The following is an 18,142-nucleotide window of genomic DNA, read 5'->3' as shown; positions in this document are numbered from 1 at the left end:
AGAGAGATTGCTTATAGAAACTTGAAAAACTATAAACCTATAGAAAAAAAGATCCCCTGCTAATGATAATTATATTATCTTTCTTGATTTCTTCCATTCTAGGGGAATCCCATGAAATTGGAATTTGAGTTTCCATTCAATGTAATGTTTGGTTGCAAAATCAATAGATTTCAAATTGCTATGGATTTCACTATAGCCTAAGGTATTGAAGAAAGGAATTCCATTCCATTCTTCTATTGTTTTATTAATTGTACCAAAGTTCCCTCATTATATGTTGACTAAAATAATGTTTGATCTTTCACATTCTTAATGAACTCTGTCACAGAACTACACAAAAAGAACTTCAATATCACGTGTTAGTAGCCGCTAAACTATTGAAAATACTGTTGGGATTCATTATTTTTTATTTACCTATCTACCTGATTATGCTTTGGCTTTCTCTTTTTAAGCTGAAACAATCTTGCAACCTGTCCTATCTGCATATATGGTTGCCATCTTCACTTTGAATGTTAGATGTAGGAAATAGCAATGCACTTTGAGTTAGTTCATGATTTCCAAAATTAAACAAACACCCATTTATCATATGTAAACCCCGATTTTTACCTAAAGTATGTACCAAACCCCTTAAGTACATAAAAAAATCCATTTTTTTCGGAATTAATCACAAGATCCTAATTAAAAATTGATTTATGTCAAAGCATAATCTTGAAGCTCTTGATTCCATAAACTTTTCATCTTCTCCAGAAAAAAAAAAAAACCCTATTTATTTACCTATTCTTAGTCGTCATCGACACTCCATTCTTGAATATCCAACATTACCGCCAATAAGTTGCAAAATCATATCACAAGGGAAGCCTATGCGCCATTTTTGCTTCGTAACTCTTTGAAGGGAGTTCGATCTCATTGCCGACATGATTTCTTCGTCTTAATTTCTCACCTGAAAGGTGTAGATTTCAATATCACGAATGAAATTCCTAAATCTAACATATAGTTTAGTCCCTGTAATTTTTAGGTTATATTATTTTATTCTCTCTCTTTTATTGATTTTTAAGCAATAGGAATATAGTTGTTTCTAGCGAAGTCACCTTAACAATGTTTCTCTACTAAAATAACATTTCGTGGTTATGTAAGATCATATTAATTTTATGTGAACCACAAATATGTTTTTAATATTTATTTAACAAAAAAATCATTCTTAATATAAAATTTTATTTAAAACATTGTTATGATTCATCACTCGCATGTTATATGACCAACAACAATTCAAATTTTAAATAGCTAGTTACTTATAACTAAGAATAAATTAATTGATAGTTATCAATACAAAGTACCTTGGTGGGGTAACTTAGATGGTTTATTCATATAATATATTTTTTACATAAATAAATATAAACATTTATGTGATCTACACAATAGACTATGCAAGTATCTTTTAATGGTAGTGCTAAACAAATTGACTTACGAACCAATTAAAAACATTACAGATGTTTACACAACTTAGATAAAAAAAAGTTAAACATGATTACCAAAAAATACCAAACTTAAATAAATTAACAAAATCTCATTAATATGATATTCTATTGCATATTCTTTCATTTTTATAATAAAAAGATGATTATAACATATTTTAATTTTAATTTTTTTTTATTAAATACTACTGTTTTGCAAATTCATAAAACTTCATTAATGCTAATGAGATAAGAAAAATTCAAAAATTATATTTGGATAAAATAAAATTTCAAAAATATCCATTGATACCTCAAAATTCATATATTATACATTTTCAGAACATGTGTAGTTGAAGCAGTAGTCCTAACGGGAAGAAATATCAAACATTGTTGTTTTTTTGTTTTATAATAATTATAAAAATATCAACCGTAGTTTCCACGGGTTATAACCTATATATATATATATATATATATATATATATATATATATATATATATATATATATATATATATATATATATATATATATATATATATATATATATATATATATATATATATATATATATATATATATATATATGGCGGGTAATGACAATGAGCAGCAAGGAGCATGACGCTAGGGTTTCACTTAGTGAGTGGCGGTGAGGATAGCGAAGTATTTGTGTTTTCGTATACTATTGTGAATAGGTGATTATTAATAGTAAAATTATATGAGTGAAATTCTTGACAGAATTATTTAAATTAAAATTGGCATATGGTGGGAATGATTAAAAAAATTTAGGTAATTCAAATCAACTTTTAGAAATTTGGAGGGGAATAACTAATAGTAAAAGTTTTCAATAAAGTTTTTGGCAAATTTCAAATATCATAAACGATATTTTAGATATTTCCCGATTTTTACTTTAGTTTGTTTTAGATTTCTAATTGCGCTGTCATTTTCTTGTATTTACAACACTAATTTAAAATGATTTTATGTAAATATTATATTTTATTAATAACTATTGTATATTTATATATTATCTATACATATGAATACGTCTAAAGTATAAGTGCGTATTGAATTTGAAAAAATATATTTTGTTGGTAAATTGAACAAACAACTACATATACGCGTGTATATTTTAAATATTATATACTCGTTTATAAACAAATATTATATGTTGGTAAAACAGACAAATTTAATTTCCATATACATTATCTGCACATTAAGAAAAATTTCAAAGACTAATTTAACATCAAATGAATCACCAACTTAGATGAGAAATTTTACTGAAAAAATAATATATCATTAAAAAAATTTAACTTCACATATACACGTAGGAATATTACCTACACATACAGAAAATTTTTAATATGTGTAGGTATTACTTTGCCATGTCATTTATACCACTTCAGTTATTATTAATATTTAATTTAGTTAGCAACAACATATGTGAAGTAAAATTATGTGTTTGTAAAATCAACTAAATCACCCATACATCCTTTTAATTTATATATACGTGTATGTATATTACCTACACATAATATATCTTTATAACATGTGTGGGTAATTTCATATTAAATAAATCACAAATCTTAGTGGGAAATTTTCCACTTAAATAAAATGTTACTATAAAGTATTACCTACACATATTAAATGTTAAATGTTATGAAAAAATATTTTTTTCAATTACCCACACATATGAAAAATATGTATAGATATATACGCACACATATCATGTGTGGGTAATTTATGTGTAGGTAAAGACCCCAAATTTTTATAGTTACATTGAAAAATACATTCATTTCTAACATTGTAGTTTCATTTTTCTAAATTTTTGGATATTATACTTTAAAATATCTATCTAACAACTGTAGAAATTGTTTTGCATTTGGATGATACTGTTGTAAGTAGGTTAGATTTTTCAAAATTAAAGTTGTAAACTTGTGATAGAAAGAAATGGATGTATGATGCTGTAATAGATAACCAAAGTAACTATGTTGCTATTTCCTGCATTCTCCCAAACAACACCAACTTATCTCTCTCTAACCCATTCAAACCCGCGCCAATGGCGCGGGTGACCTTCCTCTAGTTACTTATATACTACTTATAATGTTTTAAAGATATTTAAAGGAGTTCTTGTGAATGTGACAATTTCTTAAATTATTTGGAACATAGACCACATTATTATTAACTAGGCTTCCTAAGCTTAATATATGTATTTTTTACATATATTCAAATTATAATATATTACTGTTGAAGATGAAGATCATTTATAAGGGCTTGGACATGTAGAATATCACAATCTATATAATGATTACTTTTAAACTAATATTATTATTATTATGTGTTGATCACCTTTATACTTTATATTTTTTAATTTGCAAATTTTATTAAAATTAAAACTTTTCACAAATGTTGATTTCAAGAAAGTTAAATGGTTTAAAACTATTTAATTGTCTAAATTATATGAGGGATGCTTCACTATGTCCTATTGTTATCAAGTGCTTCAAAGTCCTTAAATAATATGTCAAAACTTCCTAAATTTCAACATGGCCTTGCCACACAAAAGCGATAATACGCTATTATTAAACGTTATTTGCAATCAAAATCACATACATATTTCATTTTCCAAAAATAATTTATAAATGAACAACATGACTATGCATATTCATGTGCTATATCGAGGAGGCAAACACTAAGTTGCTTCGGGTCGCACAACATCGGCATATGATCCACACCATTCAACTCTTTCACCTCAACCACTGGATTGTTTTCGATCATCCAACGTTGAAACTCTTCTTTGATTGCTATATCTTCATCACAAATGATAAAAGCTCGTTTTACAGAGCCAAACCTTCCTTCTGTAAAATGTTTTGCTGTGGCTAGGTCTTTTAGAAATAAAGATCCAGGTCTTATCAATATTTTTCCTAATTCACGATCCTATATGTTGCATAATAGTGTTATCATTAATCCAATGATAATAATTATTTTTGAGAATGATGACGATTATTACCTCATTGGTGCAAAGTTGATAGAGTTTCAATGATAGAAACTCGGGACCAAGAAGCATCGATGTTTCAGACTCATTTTCATCATTGTATGACAATAATTGTGTGTCTAACCAAGCTTCTTGTGGTGTGCTTTTGTTATACTATATATTCGGTAAATAAAATAAATTATAAGATATAATGCAATGAAAACTAATACAAATTAAAATTTTAAATACATATTGCACAATAAATAATGGAAGTATATATATTAGTTAATGTGCATTCCATTTCTATGTATGTGCATTCCATTTCTATGTAACGTTATTTAATATCTATATTTTTGATTTCACGTCCCTAGTTTTTAACATTTAGGGATTCATACAAAGCTTAACGCTATATGTATGTTTTCCTTTTTGTAAATTTTTACATTAATTCAGTCATATGATCTTAAAATTTTCTTCTCAACTTTGTTCATATGAGAATAGAAATTATTTTAGAATAATTTACAAATATTGGGTTATGATATTACAACTTAAAATATTAATGAATTACCACATATAATACAATTATAGAAATTTATGCTCATGATTAATTCCCTAATGTCAAGAAATTGTTTGTATCGACAATTTTGATTGTTTGAAAACAATATATATATATATATATATATATATATATATATATATATATATATATATATATATATATATATATATATATATTGTTTTCAAACAATCAAAATTGTCGATACAAACAATTTCTTGACATTAGGGAATTAATCATGAGCATAAATTTCTATAATTGTATTATAAATTTCTATAATCATGAGCATAAATTTCTATAATTTATATATATATATATATATATATATATATATATATATATATATATATATATATATATATATATATATATATATATATATATATATATACACACAGCAATCTAGCAATTAACTTGAAGTGTAGTGGATCTAGTTTTCAGGCCCCCACGAGTCCACAACCACGACTTTAAATTACACTATTTGAAAATGTTACACGTGTACTTATTAGTCATGGACGAATTATTCCTTTGTGTTGATCACTATGTATAGATTCGTTGAAAATATGACGTACAATTTAATACCACATGTATGGATGCAAAAGTTATAATTAATTTTTTTAGGATTAACATCATTCAACCACTATAGAACCACCGGTGCCACCATCTAGATGTGCGATTTTCGCTCTAGACATATGAGATCCACCACCATTCAACCATTATAGAACCACCAGTAGTGTCTTCCTCCTCCAAATCTGTAAGTTTTGCTACTAATCGCCACCAGCAACGACGATTACAATGTCACTGACTATTGACGAGGCCAGTTACACGAGCACAAACATCCGACGAGACCAGATATATGAGATCTTGCGAGTGGCGAAGCAAGATCATTAAGATTTGGTGGTGTTGTTACAACCAATGTGTCACTCATCATCTTCTTAACATCAGGTATATTATGATGAGCTTATATGAGTGTTTTTTTAACCTCTGTACAATTATCTTCATGTTTATTTATTGTGTTTTACATCTTACTCCATTTTTGCTACCTATTATGTGTTAAAAGGCTTAGTAAAAATCAGAATCAAGAAGCATTTCATGATGCACACAATGTGTTTGATGATTTGCCTGAATGAAAATTTGAAACTGTAAATAGTGTTTGTTGTACATTAAGTTGTGAATAAGTGTATAAAACTTATGTATTAATATTTGAATAACCTAAATCCTACTGTGCTTTTTTTTTTTGTATTTATGAATAGTTTGAGTTGTATAAGTATTGTGAATGGTTTTTTTGATGCACACAAGGTGTTTGATGATTTATGTGAATGAAAATTATAAAATTTGAAAAGTGTCTTTAAGTTGTGAACACTTTAAATAAGTGTCATAAACTGCTTTATTAAACTGTGAAGTAAAAGTTTTGAAATATGAGTTTTAATTTGAGAATATAGTAATGAATGTATAATTTTTATGTATTAAACATCAAATTTATTATACTAAGTTGTGAATTTGTGTATTAAACTGCGAATTGACTGTATTAAGAATTTTAGGTTGATAATATGGATGTGAATTTATACTTTTGTGTATTAAATTATGAATGTATTGTAATAAGTTGTGAATTTTATGTATTAAGCTATGATTTTTATGCTTTAAACTGTGAATTAACTGCATTATCTATGAATTTTTTTATTTAAACTGTGCATTAACTGTATTAAATTGTGAATTTTTTGTATTACATTGTTATTTTTGTGTTTAAAAATGTGAATTAATTGCATTAATTTGTGATTTTTCTGTTTAAACTGTTAATTGACTGTATTAAGCTGTGAATTTACAATGAATTTTATGTTAAAATATAAATAATTTACGCGAAAATGTTATTTTTAGTTTTCTTGTGAATATATTTATTTTTTGTGTTGTATAAATATGTAAGAAGATATTAGTTTTATAATTATTTTGCAGTAAACTTATAATAAGTGAACTAATTGGTTTACTAAATTATAAATATAATATTTAAGCTGCTAATTAACGATTTTATATACATATTTGATTTAGAAGGAAGGATGATTGCGATGGTGACAATTGTGGCTGGTGATGTCGTATTGTAGTTGGTGGTGATGGTAGAATTTGAGTTTATCTTCTTTGAAATTTTGAATTATTGTAAAATGGATTGTATTAAGTTGTGAATTTTTGTGTATTAAATTGTAAATGGACTGTATTAAGTTGTATATTTTATATAAATTTTACCCTAAAATATGAATGAATGTATGCATGAAAATATAGTTGTGTATTAGTGAATTAATATGTTGATTAAACTGTGAATATGAAAAATTTAAACTGTGAATACGCATTACACACCATAGATTTTTTAAGGAAATCTAAAATTTAGAAAAAGAAAAATTGACTTTGTCAAGGCATAAATCTATTTTTTATTAATATTTTGTATGTTTGATTGCAAAAATAAAAGGGTATGTATTAAAAAGTATTACCAAATAAATTAGAACTATAATATTTGTTTTATTAAGCTGTGAATATGACCTGAAAATACAATTGAACTTGATGTTAGTCCGGCGGTGGTCCAACATCGGCCCGACACCGGTCTTGTAACATCCCGGAATATCAAGAGTAGAGTTGAAGGGCTAAAAGTGTAAATGGGAAAGGGCAACTCGGCGAGTCCACGAGTGGACTCGACGAGTAGGGTCACGACTCTGGTCGCGTGTTAAGTGGCCAACTCGACGAGTCGCAGGATGGACTCTGCGAGTAGGCACTGAGTGGAGAAAACCCTAATTTCGGAGGATGGGCCCTATATAAAGGACATTATACCCTCTCCCCAGCCTCTTTACCCTATTTTGAAGTCCAAAAAACCCTAAGACGCGATTGTGAGGGATTTGAGTGCATTTGAACCTTGGAGAAGAGATTTTGGAGGTGATCTTGGAGAGTTAGGAGGCTTGGAGCAAGGGGCTTTGCTAAGATTCGGATTTCTCTTATGTTGGGGCTTCCTTTTGAGGTATTACTTAGTTTCTTGGGTTGTTATTCATCTAGATTCATCATTTTGGAGTGTGTGGAAAGTTTAGCTTGTGGTATTTCGATTTTGAAGGTTAGATCTGAGGTTGCTACCTCAGATCTGGATTGGAGAAGGTCTAGAGTGCACTAAAGTCCCTGTTCTTGAGTGTTTAGTGAAGTCATCTTGTCCCAAACCCTAGCCCTAGAGTGTAAAATGCCTAGATCTCTTTGGATTCACGTAAAGTTTGCCACTTTACGTGATGGATGGGTTGTAGAAGGGTAGATCTATGTTTTGGATCAATTGCATAGCCTGGAAGGCTTCCGTATGGGTTAAGATCTAGAGGCACTCGGCGAGTCACAAAGGCGTACTCGGCGAGTTGCTTGAAGATGGACTGGAACTCGGCGAGTTGGAAGAACAACTTGGCGAGTAGGTTGAAGATAGCTTTGGACTCGGCGAGTCTGTTCTTGGACTCGGCGAGTCTGGTCGTAAGGTCCTAACCTTTCTTCTGGTTGAGCTGTGAATCAGTGAGTCAAGGGATGACTCGGTGAGTCGAGTGTGAAAGGACTCAGAGTTGTTGGACTCAGCGAGTCTCGGGGTGACTCGGCGAGTTGAGTCTCGGATTGGGTAAGTTCTGTGCATGGGGACTCGGCGAGTCATCGGATTGACTCGGCGAGTAGAGTCAGTCAGGGGTTGACTTTGACTTTGACCAAGGGTTGACCAGTTGATTTCCAGGGGCATTTTGGTAATTGTTGGCTTTTGTTTTGAGTTCAGAGTTTTGGTGTTGGCCAGTGTTGGAGATCGTATCAGTGGTCGAAGCAGCTTGGGTTTATCTGTTCAGTCGGCAGTTGCGAGGTGAGTTATCCTCACTATATCGACAGGGTATAGGGCACCAAGGCCGGCCTTTTTATCGGATTGTGATCCGGGTATCGTTGTTATGTTCTGTTTGTTGTGTTGCATCCTGGTAGTTAGGATGGTATTCGTTAGAGACCTGGTTAAGGTCAGTATCCTGGTATATAGGATGATGTTATGCTAGGGACCGGTTAGGTCGGTATCCTGGTTAGGATGATGTTATGCTATGTGATCTGTTAGATCGGTTTGATTGGATGTGATATGTTATATGATTGAATGTTTATGTGCACATGGTTGTTGGACTGGGGTTGGGTTGAGGCGGGACCTGCTTTATGCTGTAGGCCAACATACCCAGGGCGGACCGGTTATCCCGAAGGCCCAGCGAGCGGTCCGGATAGGCTGTAGGCCCAAGAGGAAGGACCAGATGTGCCGAGGCTCGGAGAGTGGACCAGACTGACTGAAGGCCCGGTGCGGGCGGACCAGTCATACAGTAGACTCAGAGAGTGGACCAGGTGGATTGAAGGCCCGGTGCGGGTGGACCAATCACATTATAGACTTGATGTATATGGCTAGACTCGGAGGGTGGACTAGGTGGACTGTTGGCCGGTGCGGCGGACCAGTCACACAGTAGACCCGAAGTGCATGGCTGTTCTGTGTTCTGTTATGATATGGCATGTTACGCGTGTATGGTATATGTGGTTGGTATTTTGGGGATATCTCACTAAGCTTTTGGGCTTACAGTTGTGGTTTAATGTTTTTCAGGTTCTTCAGGAGACCGTGGCAAGGCAAAGACATGATCGTACCGCTCCTCATATTTATGTTTTACGATGTGGTTCTGGGAAGACTCTGAAATAATTGTATTGAAAACCTTTTGGTAATAATTTTATGAAACCGGGTTGTTTTTGAAAAATTTAAATTAGTTGGAATTTTATGGTCGTTACAGGTCTGATGGTGGTCCGACAACTTCCAAGAATAAGTGGCAACTAGTTGTAAATAAGGAAATAAAAAAGTTTGTTTTATATAATTTTAATGTTTAATTTGTCTAAAATGTCTTTAATGAAAACATTTAAAAAATGGTTCTTAGGGTTCTTAACTTTTTGGGGTTCTCATTTGAACCATTCCCTATATATATATATATATATATATATATATATATATATATATATATATATATATATATATATATATATATATATATATATATATATATATATATATATATATATATATATATATATAAAAACCTTTTTATACAGTTCAAAACATAAAAACATGTTTTTAAAAGTATAAATCCGTTTTTAATAAGTTTTAATATAAGTTCTAGAAGTATAAATACGTTTATATATATATATATATATATATATATATATATATATATATATATATATATATATCGGGTGGGTTCACTTGAGATTAAAAAAAATAAAGATTTTGAGATTCAACCTCAACCACATATTTCTTATTTGCCACTCTAATGCTCCAGCGTACTGGCAGCAACATCGTATGCCTAATCATAAATGATTATATGGCAGAGTGGTATAATCATATAGGATTATACATATTTATACGTATATGTCTAATTATAAATGATTGAACATATATGTCTGTTCACATATTGAGTAATCATAAATGATTATGACACTTGGTGGCATAAGAGGTGGTGGTGTCAGAGGTGGCGGTGGTATAAGTAACGGAAGTGACTGTGGTAGGGTCGACTAGTGTCAGAGGTGGTGGTAGTGGTAGTAGCGGTGACGGTTATGGTGGTTGGGATGGTAGCGGAGGAGAAAGGAACGAGTGGCACTGTATAATCATTTATGATTATATCAGGCTTGCCGTGCCGGTACGCCGAAGGGTTAGAGCGGCAGATATGAAATACGTGGTTGTGGTTAAATCTCAGTATCTTTATTTTATTTTTAATCTTAACGGAACCTAATATATATATATATATATATATATATATATATATATATATATATATATATATATATATATATATATATATATATATATATATATATATATGGAAGGGGTATATGTAAAACCAAAAAAACCCCTAAAAATCATAAAAATACATAAAAAAAATACTTAGAGATCATAAATCTTTTTTTTACTTTATATTCTTAAAATTCGCAAGTTTTTTTTTTTTACAAATTTGCTGAAAAAAATCAAAAAATTGATTTTTTTTAAATTTTTATTATTTTTTGGTTTTTTTCAAAAAAAAATTTCAGCGAAATTGTATAAAATGTTGCAATTTTTAAGAATATAAAGTCAAAAAAAAGATTTATGATCTCTACGTATTTTTTATGCATTTTTATGATTTTTATGATTTTTTAGGGTTTTTTTTCCATAGAAGCTATATATATATATATATATATATATATATATATATATATATATATATATATATATATATATATATATACATATATATATATATATATATATTTATATATATATATATATATATATAGAGAGAGAGAGAGAGAGAGAGAGAGTTAGGTTCAAATGTTTTTGGCAAGTATTGTGTGCCTAAATGCACCAATGAGAATTCAGGAATTAATAAATCATTAAATAAATTAAAAAGGGTATAATGGTAAACTTGGTTTATCTAATTATGGTAAAAAAAATATTTCAATTAATCTCTCCTTAATTAGTTAAACCCTACTAAACTAACATCCCTTTATCAGTCGGCGTCGATCACAAAATCATCTCGTCTCAAAATAATTTCTCGAGAATTTCTTGTAGGAGAATGGAAGTTTCAATAGAAGATTTACGATGGAGAAGACAGTGGTGTATGGCAGGGAGCCACCCTTGAAGCATTAAACCCGACAGGAAAACGAGTGGGGGATGAGAGAACTTGGTGGTGGTTGATGATTCTATGGGTGTTTGGCTGTTGTTGATTTACAGAAAGAATGAGGGAGGAAGGATTTGCAGCCAATAACGTGGGTGGTGACAAACAGCATCTCCGATGAGGGTGGTTTGGCAGTGAGGATCGACGGGAAGTAAGGGAAAGGGTCTCCGGTCTTTGATTGGCCGCAGGAGGTGTTATCATTCGTCGATCAAGGGGTGTTTGGCTGGTTTACCGGTCGTCGATCATCAATCAGGTAAAAAAATTCTTTTTTTTATTTGATGTTTAATAGAAATCATTGGGGTGTTTGAGTTTCCCTGGAAAATTGATATAATGAAGGGGATATGGGTTTGAGTTTTGAAGGAAATCAATGGGTGTTTTGATTGGGTGTTTGAGCTTTGGTGTTTTGACAGGGAAAATGAAGGAGAAGCAATGAAGGTGTGATGTCCCATTTTCTTGATTGATTTGTCAAGAATAACACCGTGTTCTTGACTGGAACGTGATACTCAAAAGAAGAAATAAGGTAACTGGATGTTGCTTCTTTACTGATTCATTGACTGTCAATCAAAAGGAAACACATGTTGAAACAGAATAAAAGTTAATTTAGAACTCAATCAGGTGTCTTATTTTCTTTATTGATTACAATATTCTATTATCTGAGATTTGATCAGTGTGCTTCAATTTTACTGCAATTGGATGGTTTTGTTAGGACCAAATTAACAGTTGCCCTAAAAGTGTTTGATGAAATGCCAAAGAGAAATATTACCGTATTGATCGCTCAACATGTCATGGCTTCAAATTGTATTCATGGTTAGTGATTGAATTTTTATCGAATGTTTATCGATTCTGCATATCATCTCCATTGTTCTACTGATTTATGCATTTTTCACTTTGATATTTTTCCAATAGAATGCATACGGTAAGTGAATCTTGAATTCAAATTCTATCGGAATGGAATCAAGAATTCCAATTCTGTTGGAATGGAATATGAATATTTTTTATAGTTTTTATTCTCTTAGAAACCGAACACAGGAGATATAACCTCCTGTGTAACTCATTTACTTTGCAAACTTTATTAATTAAAATGAACCATCATCTATGAACTTTTCATCCAATTGCTTTTTGATTTTGATTTTGAATCACGAATTCCAGTTCTGTTGGAATGAAATATGGATTAATTGTTTTATTCTATTTAATGCACTAAAATTTTTATTATTTTGAAAATTGATTATGTTTTCCTTGTGAATTTAGGTTTTGAAGATGTTGCCATTAATGAGGGAAATGAAGAAAACATGGAGAACGATATTTGTATTCTAACAGAATGTATTCTGTCAGAATTTATAAATTGTTTCTTAGCAATAATATTTTTTCAGAATAGAGTAGTGTTTTTGTTAGATTTTGATGGTTTTTTTCTTTTTTAACCATTTTTAGTTTTAATCTTTAAGAATAAATGTAATCATTAAACCATTATTAGTCATAATTTTTTTAGAATGATAGTAATAATTGTTTATAGTATTTTTCTTTACCGATGAATGTAAATAGTGATTCTTAAAGAATAAAATCCGTATTCTTTAGAAAATGTTATTCTTGATAATATATTGTATAATTCTTTAAGCATGTTTAATATAAAAAATATATTAAATGAAACAATATTCTGCAAGAATAAAACCGCAATATGTTTATTAGTTTATTCTTGACTTTTTTTGTCATTCTGACATAATAAAATCGGTTGTCATTAAAAGTAATATTAAAATTTGAATTAGAATTAATTTAAAAAATTCAGATTTTTTAAAAATAAGGGAATTAATGATCCCTTAAAATTCGAAAATTTCCTTTTTTAAAATAGGTTAATTGACCAAAATACCCTTTTGCTGAAATTTGTGTGATTATAGGATACATGATACCCTATTGTAATATCATAGACCCTCAGATCATGATTGTTGATTCTATTCATCCGGTGGTCAAGATCTGTGCATTCTGGCACACAATAGTTACTAGAAACAATATAACCTAACCCTATATATATATATATATATATATATATATATATATATATATATATATATATATATATATATATATATATATATTCTAAACAAAGCTGAATTATGTATATAATTTTGAAAAATTGCTATCTTCGCCATTTTTTTATTTTTTTTTGAAAAAAAAGCTTAAGGTTTTTACGTATTTTTTTTTGAATTTTAATGGTCATAGTAGACAAAATTGCAAAAATGGTCCCTGTCGTATACATTTTTTGGGGGGTTTTAGTCCAAAGCACGACTTTTTTGGATTGGTGGTCCTTTTGAGCTAGTTTTATTGCGTTTTTGGTCCTTATGAATAGTGAAATGACTTTAATGCCCTTGTGATATTTATTTTTCATTTTTCTTTCATTTCTTTTTAAATCTAATACTAAATTATTTATTTTAATAATTAAAAAAATAAAAAAGGTCTCTCTCTCTGTCTCTCTCTCTCTCTTCTTCTTCTTCTTTTTCTTCATCTGATCGATCATGTTCATCTTCTTCCTCAGAAAAACACATGCACACTCAAATTGGTACATGATATTACCTATTAATGCAAGAATTTGAAGTTTATAAACCCCAATTTCAGATTTTAGATAACATCAGTCATGGAAGAAGTAATCTATACGAAGATTTCTGGTCAACATTACTGGATGTTCTTCATTTACTGAAACTGTGCTTGCATATGCTGGTGGGTATTGTAGATTATTGAAAATATTCAACCTTTGTGGATGTGGAAAAACTTCATCTGATAATGCCTTAAAGGTATACAAGAATCAACCTTTATTATCACAATCAAGTAGTACTCCCCTATTTGCACATTTTTTTTCTGCAAATAAGAACACATACATTTGATTAAAGAAGTCTTGCTCATCTCTCTTTAAACCAAATTTCTTAGTTTTTCAGTTCATCTTTCACCTCGATCAGACCTGGCATTTCGATTTTAAGAAGGGAGGCGGATGTGTTTTTTTTTTCCGATCAGAACATCTAGGTAAAAATAGGGACACTCCCTTGTTTCTCATTTACTTTCTTAAAAACACACACACACACTCATGAGGTGAATCAGGACTATAAGTTGCCACCTGAACACATGAAATGGAAATTAAATATTTTAGGAGGAAAATAACAAAGAAAAGAATGAGGGGTAGAGAAAACTGATCAGAAAAAAAATTCATTGGCATCATTTGCATTGATTTCGTTACTACCAGCCATGAAGAACACAAAACTTGTTTGAATCTCCTTTGCTGTTTTCCTTAATTTTCTTTAGGAAATTCAGACGAATGATTTAGAACCCTAAAACCTACAAGTGTTCTTCAGATGGATCGGCCTCTGGACCATCCCAAAAAACCCAGTAAATTTCTTATATTTTAGAGGGTTCCAACGCTGAAATGATATAAAAAAAAAAGGGAAGTAAAGAATGTGAGAGTTAGAGAGAGAGAGAGAGAGAGAGAGAGAGAATTTAAGGGGGTGGGAGTCAAACAGAAAAGAACAACAGTGGTGGACGAAGATATCATTTAGTGTGTGTGGGGGTTATCTTGATGAAGAAGACGAGAGAGAGAGAGAGAGAGAGAGAGAGAGAGAGAGAGAGAGAGAGAGAGAAGCCCCATATTTTTAATTAATAAAACATTAAATTAAATAGAAAAAACAAAGAAAAATATATCATAAGGGAATTAAAGTCATTTCACTATTCAAAAGGATCAAAAATGCAACGAAACTAGTTCAAAAAGACCATGAATCCAAAAAAATCATGGTTTGGACTGAAACACCAAAAAAATGCATACCACATTGACCATTTTTGCAATTTTGTTGTCACAATACAAATATGGTATTTTGTTTGCATCTTTTATACTAAACAAAGTTGAATTATGTATGTAATTTTGAAAACTTGTTATTTTCAAAAGTATATTATATATATATATATATATATATATATATATATATATATATATATATATATATATATATATATATATATATATATATATATATATATATATTTGTCAATTAGTTATGGACCTACTAAAATTAAATAGTTTTTTTTTTTATAATTTTAAATACTTTTATGCAATGTTTTAAAAACCGGTTTTTTAGTTGAATCGGTATGGTGGCCGGTTCCCGGTTCAACCGGTTCGACCGCCGAGTGAACTGGTTTATATATTTTTTCATGTTTTTTTATTTTTTTATTTTCCTACACATACATACATATATAAATTATGAATTTGATGTTTATAATTTCAAACATTAAAATTACACATAAAAATAAGTTGTAAATGAATCCAAATACCTTAAAATAAAACGTAACCATAAGTTTAGTGTTTTACATCAATCCATATACGCCAAAAAGAAAATAAAATATAATACCGAAACGAAATATAGTTTTAGATAAATACAACTACATCAAAAAACTTTATAATATTGTCATATGTTTTTATTTAGGGAAAATTAAATATATTTGAAAGAAAAAAAATCACCAAAGTTTATTATGTAAATGATTCTTTTTCATGTGTTTTTATTCGATTTAACCGGTTTATTTTGACCAGTTCAACCGGGTTTTTTCTAAAACCGGCCGGTTCAATTCGGTTCAAAAATCAATGTAAAACCGGTGATAGTTGAACCGTCCCCTCCTCTGTTTCCCGGTTCAACCGGTTCGACTGAACGGTTCAAACCGGTTTTTAAAACATTGCTTTTAAGTTATTTTTTTATAAAATAGAATGACGTGCAGAATTAAACTAAACCAAAGAATCATGAGAATTGGTATTCCATCTTACGTCAATCATGATGTTATATTAGAAGTATTTGATTAATTATTCAAAGTAATTAATTTTTATAACAAAACGTTAACTAATTATGATGTTATATTAGAATTTAGAAGTATTTGATTAATTATTAAAGGACATAATATTACGTGAATCACATTCTCGAACAATTCATTTCTAGGTTACTTGTTTCCTACATTAAGAATGTTATACTGACGCATACAATATAATTTTTTTAGTTATGGAAACATAATCTTTTCAATTAAAATTTGTTGATAAATATCGACATATGATAATAGCAAGTAAAGTGAATAAATAAATAAAATTAGATTAAAATCTCAATTAGAAAAAGATAATTTATTTATTTTAAAACAATTAAAAATATTTTTTTACCTGGTCTAAAACATAGGAAGGCGTATGTGCAGTATCCGGCATGAAAGCCGTGAGGAAGACTGCAATAGAGATCTTTTCCGGGAACTTCTCCATGGCGAGAGCCAAGTTCATACCACCAAGGCTATGTCCGACAAGCACCACCTTCTTCTCCGGCGGAATGGTGGCCATGAATTCCAGCAATGGCATACTGTAATCAGCAAGTGTAGCCACGTCTTGTATTACTTTGGTGTTCGTGCCGGAGGCTGAGAGATCAAAGGCGGAGACGCGGTGGCCGGCAGCTTCAAGAAGAGGTTTGAGCTTGAACCAACACCATGCTCCATGGCATGCTCCGTGTACCAGAACAAAATGCTTCTCCTCATCTCCGGTGGTTGTCATTTTATCCTCCATCCATTTGTTTGTGTGGTTATTTAAAGAAAGTTCCGGATGACAAAATCGTCAAATTGACTAATATTAGATATTGGAATAGCTGGAAGGTGGCTCGCTCACAAGAAAACATAAAATAAAAAAAATAAAAAATTGAATTAATTCTTTACGACATAGGTGACTAGGGGTCAATTTATTTTCATTTCTAATTTACATGTCAATTTATTATTGGTTTGTAAAATATATAAAATAAAACTTATTATCTGAAAATTTTGAACAATTTCTTTTTTATATATATATATATATATATATATATATATATATATATATATATATATATATATATATATATATATATATATATATATATATATATATATATATATATATATATATATATATATATATATATATATATTGAGTTCCTTTAGGAATAATACCAATCATGATATTCTTCATGAGGTTGGTTTAACTCACCGGGTTAAGTAGTAGAAGAGAGATTACAAATGAATTGAATATTTTTTTAATAGATAATTAGGTGTGAGACTTATGTATTACATGAGTTTATTTAAAACAAAAAACTAAATACAAAATTCTAAACATTTGAAAAGTTTGAATTTATAAGAAAAATGAGAAAATATTGAATTATAAAAATTAATGTGTTTTTTTTTCTTTTAAATTTAAACAAATAATTTAGATAAATAAATAAATAAATAAATAAATAAATCTTTAATTTAGTGATTTTGAAATTAAAAGAAAAGTTCATTAATGAAATTGATATGTATTTATTATTGCATTTAAATATTATCTGTAATTTAACAAAATTACACATAAATATAATTAATTTAAAATAACAACAAAATTAAATGCGACAAAATAAATGAGAATGTGACATGTGACAAAATATAAATTAATTTAAAATAACAACAAAATTAATTTAAACCAAATAAATGTGACA

General features: G+C 29.5%; 1 protein-coding gene across 1 annotated transcript; it reads right to left on the bottom strand.

Moving 5' to 3' along the window:
• Window positions 1–3,973: 3,973 nt before the first annotated feature.
• LOC111877867 (salicylic acid-binding protein 2) lies at window positions 3,974–17,298 on the bottom strand. Its single transcript, XM_023874378.3, has 3 exons — window positions 16,822–17,298; window positions 4,449–4,586; window positions 3,974–4,375 (listed from the first exon to the last, which is right to left on the bottom strand). Exons 1-3 carry the CDS (start codon window positions 17,206–17,208, stop codon window positions 4,094–4,096), a joined length of 807 nt encoding a protein of 268 aa, XP_023730146.1. The 5' UTR covers window positions 17,209–17,298; the 3' UTR covers window positions 3,974–4,093.
• Between the last annotated feature and the right edge of the window lie 844 nt (window positions 17,299–18,142).

The sequence above is a fragment of the Lactuca sativa genome, chromosome 3 (genome assembly GCF_002870075.4).
Source record: "Lactuca sativa cultivar Salinas chromosome 3, Lsat_Salinas_v11, whole genome shotgun sequence".
Lineage (NCBI taxonomy): Eukaryota > Viridiplantae > Streptophyta > Magnoliopsida > Asterales > Asteraceae > Lactuca > Lactuca sativa.
The sequence above is the reverse complement of the archived record's forward strand: the minus strand, read 5'-3'. Positions and strand labels throughout refer to the sequence as shown.